The following is an 8,895-nucleotide window of genomic DNA, read 5'->3' as shown; positions in this document are numbered from 1 at the left end:
TTGGCACAGTCATCTTCTTTTCTTCAACTTGGTCTCTTATGTGCAAAGAATTTCTGAGGAGCTTTTAAAGCTAAATTTAATACTTTTGCCCTCCCCTCTCCTGCCCCACAACATACCAGGCAGAGGTAAACCCTACTAAAAAAAAAAAAAAAAAATCTGCTGGCTGTGTTGTCTTCCGCAGTTTTGTTTGGGCTTTTTGATCAGAGAGGAAATCAGAGAGCTCTATGAGTGACTTAGCCTTCAAGAAAATTCAGGCAATTTCTGGAAGTTCCCTCTACACAACAATGATCCATTTTTCCTCTCACCTCTGAATTAACCCAGCAACTAGGACATACTGATTTAGATGACATGCCTTTCTCTGGGAATGGAGATATATGGAAAGGGCAGTAGATCAGGAATAGGAAACTGGAAGCTCTATACTCTAATCCCACTATTGCCAAAAATTCACCACCTGCTTTTTGAGCATTTTCTTTCCAATTTCTAGGCCTTTGCTATGAGAAATGGAAGCTTTGGATTAGATGGTTCCTATGTTCCTTCTGCTCCACATCCCTGAGCATTGTATTCCTTAATAATGCTTCAGTAAAGGCAATGAGAATGGGCCTTAAGATAAAAGATCCCAAATTCATAAATTGTCCCTTTTTTCCTATTTTTTAAGCTGGTCAAATGTCAGGCCTCCAAAGAGGCCCTATTGCCTAATGGTAGGTAAGGGATAGTGATACTTGACCATCTACTTTGTTATATATAGCAGAGTATTAGTCAGCCCTGACTCTTTGCCCAATGTCCCACATCCTGATATGGAGATCCAAGCTGAGACTACTCCACATAAGAATATCTATATCTATCATCTATCTATCTATCTATCTATCATCTATCTATCTATATCTTATATATATATAAGCCAAGTGACCAGAATGACTGAAATGATCAGTCGCTATGACACGCACTGTGCTGGCCAACCCGATAGGCCCCTCCTTACCTCCACAGCTCCTCTCCCTGGCTGGCCTGGTCCCCAATTACCCCCCCCCCGATTGGGGGCAGGGCCAGCTGGCCAATCTCCCATGTCCCCTCCTGCCCTCTGGCCAGACCCTGATCAGCCCCCATTGGGGCAGGCAGCTGGACCCAACCCATGCACAAATTCATGCACCAGGCCTCTAGTTTTTAAATAAAAGAGATGGCAGATGGACATTACATGATCTAAGTAAACGGAAAGATAACTTTCTAACCATCAGAACTGGCCAAAATGTATTGGAAGATTGTGAGTAAGCTTTCAATAGAGATGTTCAAGTGGTTTCTGAAAGGGGACTTTTTGGGATTTTTCTAGAGGGAATTCCTGAATGGGATAAAAATCAGATAAAGAAGGTGGCCAACTATGACATTTAAATGATCATATGCTTCATGTTAAATGACTTTTGTATCTAAACCTATTCCCAACAAACCTATGATGCCCCTTTTGGAAACTTCATTAGTATATTCCAGATGATAGTCTGAAGGAAAAGACCATATGTACATTAGGTTCTATTATTTGGGGGTGTTTGCTGAGGATTCCAAGTGAGAACATCAATTGTTACCATAGAAAAAGATGGCCAGTGTGTCTACCGTGACCAAGAAACCATTCTAAGGGAGAACTGAATTTAGTGTTTTTGGATGTTACCCTACTTTCTGCTGCAGAAGTCACATCATTCTGCAGGCAAGTACTCAATGCCTTTTCTTTAATAAAAGAACTTACCTCATTCCATTAAGTCCTCACAAGTCCTTTATGAAAAAGGCAGAGAGGTATTATTGCCTCTGTTTTGCAGATGAGAAAATTAAACCTTAGGAAAGTTAAAGTAATTTTCCTAGGTCTCACCTGACTGATTTAATTCTTTTCAACATAAAGGAGTTTAATCATCTAATCAATAGCAACAATGATTTGGAGGATCATAAAAATCATAGGCTAGAGGATTACATCAATTGTCTCTTCAGCAATCCCTTTCACAATATCTACTTGATTGGTCTCTACTTGAACATATCAAGGGATATGGGTCTCACTCTTTCTAGGAGCAACCCATCCTATTATTGGACATTTCTAACTTTAAGAAGTTTATTTTTGTTTAACATTACTATCCAAGTTCTTGTATTCTCTTATCCTCTGATCATAATCCTGCTTTCTAGGTCACATTTATTATTTTATAGCATGTATCTCAGGAGAGTCTTTGTGAATGTGAAGACAGTTCTCCTGTTATCATATCTGACTTCTCCATACTGAACAGCTTCAGTAAGATTAAATGTATATTCTATTGTTACTGACTGGACTTTAGGGCTCAGAGACATCTACCTCCTCTCAGGTTTTCTGATTTCATTCCATTGACGATGTTACAATGTGTCCTTTAGAAGGTCATTTGGGAACAGTCCAGCTTAGGTTACAAAGAGGACAACTATGCAGAGAGAAGTCAATTGTCAGGCTGATCCTTAAATGGTAACCGAAGAGAAAGGGCTGGACATTTCAGATGCTTCTGCCAACAAATGCCACTATCTTGAGGCAAATGGGGATTTTCAGGCAACAGTGTTATAATAATTTGCCAATTATGAGAACTTCAGAACCACTGCCAAAACAATCCAACGACTTTTCTTTCCACTACTGTTGACAGGACAGCTAAAAATTTCAACATTTCCTTTTACAGTCTGAATAGAAGTTCCCTGCCTTGGGGATTGTAACAATATTTGCTATCATGGGGGAAAAGTGGATGTTGGGAAGGAAGAGAAGAGGGGGCGAAATACTAATGGAAGTAAACAAAGATAAAATGAAATGAGGTTTATTCAAGGTTTGAGTTCTGAATGCCTCCATCAAATTGATGTTTGTGAATGATTCAGAGGACAAATCTTAGGAATTGAGTTTCAAATACTTTAAAAAATAGATATCACATAAGCAAAACACACACACAAAATATGCCTGATTTTTTTTTTGAATATTTAGCAAGGTTTCTCAACTTTGAGTCTTGGGGAAGGCAAAAAGCTGAATATAATAATGTATATGGTGCTTAACATTCAAAATAAATTAAAAATAAGGTAAAATTGGAATTTTGAAAAATACAAGAAACTTGAAGAATTGAGAAAAGATGAGATAATCACTCAGGTTGTTCAAAATGAGACATAAATAAATGAAATACAAAAAGGAAACAAAAGGAAGAAGAACAATGGAAACAGAATTAATTAGGATGCACCTCAAAACCATTTGAGATCCATAAACATTCCACAGGGACCCCCCTCTGAGATCCCAAAAGAAGGAGACTAGTGGCATTACCGCTTCTAACTTTAATCATCTTGGCCTTACTTCTGTTTTACATAGTTGACAGCCATTAGAACAAAAGGCCCTGCTATTAAAAAAAAAAATGTTTGAACAAAAAAACTGCAAACAGAAATGAGCCATTGAAAATTCTTGAGCAGAGACTGCTATGATCAAATTGTGCTTTAAGAATCTGGCAACCCAGAGCAGATTGAATGAGAAGTAGCCTTGGAGTGAGAACCCCAATTAAAAGGCTATGACCTATAAAAAAAGAGACTATGGCCATTCTCCAAGTTAGGAGAATTTAAAATTGTAAAAATGTTGATCTAAAAATATACCTGTACGAATGGAAAGGAGAAGTATATGTACAATTTTTAAAGAATAATGAACAGTCTGACATCTGGGAATTGGGGTATAATGCTAAGCCACATACTGATGTGGTAGTTTTATGGCCTGAATGTTTGTGTCTCATCCCCCAACCCAAATTTCATATGTTGAAATCTTAAAGCCAGAGGTGGGGCCAGTAGGCAGTGATTAGGTCATGAGGGCAGAGTCCTTGTGAATGATATTAATGCTCTCATAAAAGAAGCACAAGAGGACACCTTTGCCCCTTCACCATGTGAGAATATATCTGCAACCCCAGGAGAGTCCCTCAACATGCCGGCATCTTGATCTCAGACTTCCAGCCTCCAGAACTGTGACAAATAAATTTTAGTTGTTTATAAGCCACCAAATGTGTGGTATTTTGTTATAGCGGCCCAAACAGACTAAGGCAGATTCTATATGGAATGTATTTGGCAAGTCGTTTAAATAAATCAAAACTCGTGGATTTCAAGAATAATGACTGGGTCCATGAAAATGACACAGAGAAATCCAGGCATTTAAAGATGTTGAATGTGAGAGGCCATTGGAACAGTGATATAGATGTCAGCAGACACAAATGCAAAACTGAATCTTCAAGGGTGCAAATGTGGATTTGGAAATCACTCTCCTAAGAAGGGTAATTAATATAATACAGAGTATCCCAATGAGAGAGAAGATCCGGATCAGAGGGCTAAAGATCAAGACCTAGAAAATGCCTTCATTTAGAGGATAGAGGAACAAGGACCCAGAGAGTCTGCCATAAGTTTATGATCAGATATTCATTTGATAACATTATTTAATGGGTTTAGGAAAATTTATTTTCTGGTTTTAGAAAATGATTATCCTTACATAAGATCTGAAGGGCACCTCCATCGGTCTAATCAAGATTTTAGATTTTCTAAGATAGTAAATATTTAAAATCATGTAATTTATTTAAAAGTAGTTAATTATTTCAGTTCAAAGATATGGTGGGCTGAACCAGAATCTTTAAAAATGATATATCTATGAATGAAATACTTATACATCAAAAAGAGTTTCAAAAACCAATACTCCCACGGGCAAGGGAATAACCAAGTTTGTTGCGGTTTCCAATGAATGACATCAGTCCCATGTAGGTCTCAATCAAAATGGGTTCAGTTAACACCATCAGTTCTTTTCCTCCTCCAGATCCACTTGAACTCTTGAGGGCATTCTGGATAGCTGGAACAAGCTTAGACATGAACCCAGACAGCTGAAGAGGAAAAGAAGGCACAATGTTAGTGAATGCCGATTAGGTCCAGACAAACCCCCACCCCAAACAGTTCTTATAAAAGTCGACCACTCTTGGGAGCTACCGTGATTCTTACTTCTTAAATATGAATCATTTCTCAGAATTGTTAATGTTGCTTCTGTTAGTCTTTTAGTAAATTAATCATTAATTTATCACTAAGTAATTCATCACTTAATAAGTTATGCACATAAAATCATCTACCTTATCTTGTTTATTTTTATTATTCACTAGAAGTCCGGTGCACAAATTCTTATACAGTGGAGTCCAGCAGGCCTGACCCAAACAGGGCTAATTGGGCAGGGCCAGCTGGGGGGAGGGACTGTGGGATGTTGGCAGGCTGGCCCTGCCCTTTGGTTGAACTCCCAGTTGAACTCCCAGTTGAACTCCAAGTTGAGAGGACAATTTGCATATTAGCCTTTTATTATATAGGATAATTTGTGCAACATTAAGAAGTCAGTTTAACCCATATTTGCTTGATAGTCTATTATGAATCAGATACCTCTTGGGTGCTTCTCAAGATGTAAAAAAAAAGAAGTTATAGTAGTATCTGCTCTAAACAAGTGACACAATAATAATCTAAAAAATAAACTTGCAATTATTATACAAGGTTCACAAAAACAAATAACAAAAAATAAGCAGAATATGCTAAAAAAACAAAAAAGGGAGAATTTATACATGGTTAGAGTCAGGAAAGACTGAAAAAAAAAAGTGATGCTTAAGACAATCCTTTAAGTGTTAATAGGATTTCAATTAGTGGAATATGTTAGGGAGGGCCTACCTGACAGCTGTTGTTTTTCCAACCCAGCATCCTTTCCACTATTTGAGATTCTTCTTCTAATACTAGTAAGAATATTTCAATTTTCTTTGGCAAACCACTCTTTTCCCTTTAGTGCAAGTAGTTTAGGTGGGGCTGACTTTAGCAATGACAGGCCCAATCTTTCAGAGGAATCCATTCCTCTAGTTACAAAGCTTAGTTTAGGTATGGCCACATGAGCAATGTGACTGAGAAACTGATAGATACTAAGCTATTGGTATTGATGGCCATTTTTGCCACACATAGTGAGAACATAACTAAGAATGAAGCAAACAGGTGAAAGAACTAAGACATCAAGCAAGATGAATTCTTAACAAAGATATTTGAATTACTAGGTCAGCCTTCCATTAACTTTTAGTAAAATGAGTGTGGGGAAAAAAAAGATTTCTTTGATCAAGCCAAGTCCAGTTGAGTGAATAGAAGGGTTATTCAGGGAGCATTCTAAACAGAAATATAAAGAGAAAATGGATTGAGAAAGCTTTTATCTTTGTATTTCTGATAAGCTTTTTTATATCCAGCATGTGATGCCAATATGAAGCTGTCAGATACATAATAGAAAGTATCATCATTTCTATATTAGAAACCAATTCTTATATAGAAAAATGACTTAGCCAAAGTCACTCACTTTCTGGGTCATAGTTAAATATATATAATTCTTTTAATAGGACCTATTCACAATGAAACCCAAATTTATTTCCAGAAACCCTAGGTAACTGGATCACTAATCTATATTAAAATTCTTAGAGTATGTTCTATTATCAATTCAAATTATTAAGCATACTATATAAATTGTTTTTCCCATTTCTCCATCAAGAGGTCAATCTTTGCTTTAAAGAACTAAAATAGGAGTGATGATGAAATAAAAAAGGATATGTCTATATCTTTATGATAGTCTCACCACAATCTAATTTTTATATGGTTTTATCCAAATTTCTTAATTTTATAACAAGTTGTTCTTGGACAAACCATTTCTCCATATTAGATTTAGTTTTCTTACAAAAAACAATCAAACAAACAAAAAAAAGCACACCAAAATTTAGGATGTACCTATTTTTACTAGTTGACCTCACAACTGAGTGAGAAAAAAAAGCTATGTAAATGAAATTTGTAATTTGCTAGCTATGTGACAGATTGTAATTTCACTTCCCGTTTTAGAGCCTCAGTTTGAATTAAGTTCCAAGTTCCATTTTTATAAGATAATATCAGAAAAAAAAGTTAGTCACTAATGATAAGACAATATATAGTTTGCTAGAGTATACCAATATCTGTGGCTTTTCAGAATAAACCCAGACAATTGAAATGAGTTCAATAAATAATTTTCCATCCAAATCAGTGAAACGTTTTCTAGATACTTTTCCATTTTAATTTATACTTTTCATCTAAAAATTTCCTCTGAATGAATTATTTGTAACTTTTACAAGATCTTTATTTTTGTCCATTTCAAATTTAGTCACCATAAGTTTTCTTCTGATATTATTTTAATATTACTTTCCTGAGTTTGATTTTAGCTATCTCACTTTTGTGTTCAACTTTATTAGAACTAACTTTCCTCAGGCACAACTTTGCTTCTTAATGTCAAAAATAATATGTAATTTATTTTTATATTATAAAAAATAATATGTAAAAGTTTATTTTTCAGCCGAGACCGGTTTGGCTCAATGGATAGAGCGTCGGCTTGGGGACTGAGGGGTCCCGGGTTTGATTCCGGTCAGGGGCATGTGCCTTGGTTGCGGGCATGTCCCCAGTGGGGGGTGTGCAAGAGGCAGCTGGTCGATGACTCTCTCTCTCATCGATGTTTCTAGCTCTCTGTCTCTCTCCCTTCCTCTCTGTACAAAATCAATAAAATATATTTAAAAAAAAAAAGTTTATTTTTCAGTTTACTTACCAGGTATGTAAGTTTAGCCAGTGCCATTTTGTTTTAGTTGCTTTAATTTTGTTTGTACATGAATTATTTCTATCCATGCTGTAAACTAACTCTGTGTGCCACTACAAGTTGAAAGGGTATCTAAAATTATTCAAGAAATATTGATGAAGAGCTTACACTATACTCCAGGCATGTTCTCTGTACTGTGAGTAGACAACCAAGAGTCCTGCTCTCATGGGACTTATATTCTTGTTGTATGATACAAAAAATAAAAGTAGATACAAATGATTTTCATAAATTTTAGGAGGAAAATAAAATGTGATAAAAGGATAGATAGCAATGTGACTGAGGAAAACTTTACATATTATGTTTAGGGCAAGTCTTTCTGAGGCAGCAAAACTTAAACTGAGGTCCAAATGATAAAAAAGAGGTGATTATTTAGAGATGGTGTTCTAGGAAGAAAATAACAGCACTGCAAAGGCTGTGAGGTAGTAATAAGTTTAGTTCACTTAAGGAACACAGAAAAGTCCTGTAAGACTAGGTTACAGTGGCCAAAAGAAGGGGTAAGAGCACTGGGCATGAACAATCTTGTGGGCCATATTAAGGACTTCAGATTGAAGTGATTTTAAGGACAAGTTTAACGTTGCATGTATGTGTGTTTATAAAGAAATAATTCTGGCTGCTGTTTGAACAAATTGCTATTAGACTAAAGAATGGAAGCAGAAATATGAGTTTGAGGTCACTTCTGTAGTCCAAGCAAGAGATGATAGTGGTTTGGACCAGATAACAGTTGAGAACATGAGAACTGGTTGAATTGGAAATATTCTTCAAGATAGAGCCATGGTACTTGCTGATATCATTGAATGAGGAATCAAAGGAGGTGAAGAGGAATCAAAGATGACATTTAGCATTTTGGTCTGATCAATTGAGTAGGTGGTACTATCATTACTGAGTTGGAGAAGCCTATGGGAGTAGGGGTTAGAGGTAGTGAGGGCTCAAGGATTCTGTTTTAGATGTGTTTTTGAAGTGTTTAACAAGTAAGTCTTTTAAAGATTTACAAAAGCCAGCTGGATACTTGAGCCTAGAGCATGAAGACATATGCAGATGAAAAGTCCATGTCTATAGTTAAAAATTCCATAGTAATAATTATAGATCCAGAAATCAAGAACAATATATCTGTAAGTGAAGTTAGTAGCCTATGCAAGATAAGATAAAGGGTAGGGGTTATAAATAAACAAATTCAATGAATTTTTGTTGGAAAATATGCTTAGCACTGGGTACAGTGCAAGGAGGAATCCAATAGGTAAACTTGGGGCCCAAGA

At 36.2% G+C, this 8,895-nt stretch overlaps 1 protein-coding gene across 3 annotated transcripts in view; it reads right to left on the bottom strand.

Annotated features, from left to right (window-relative positions):
* Window positions 1-3,121: 3,121 nt before the first annotated feature.
* The window catches only part of TPRG1 (tumor protein p63 regulated 1), a 124,742-nt gene continuing 118,968 nt past the window's right edge, over window positions 3,122-8,895 (bottom strand). For all 3 annotated transcript variants that reach the window (XM_084871835.1, XM_084871834.1, XM_084871836.1), the window contains exon 6: window positions 3,122-4,856. In XM_084871835.1, the coding sequence (XP_084727961.1) occupies window positions 4,662-4,856 (195 nt within the window). In that variant the 3' untranslated portion in view covers window positions 3,122-4,661. The remainder of the gene's footprint in view (window positions 4,857-8,895) is intronic.

This window comes from Pipistrellus hanaki (assembly GCF_964339955.1).
Source record: "Pipistrellus hanaki genome assembly, chromosome: 2".
Classification (NCBI taxonomy): domain Eukaryota; kingdom Metazoa; phylum Chordata; class Mammalia; order Chiroptera; family Vespertilionidae; genus Pipistrellus; species Pipistrellus hanaki.
The sequence above is the reverse complement of the archived record's forward strand: the minus strand, read 5'-3'. Positions and strand labels throughout refer to the sequence as shown.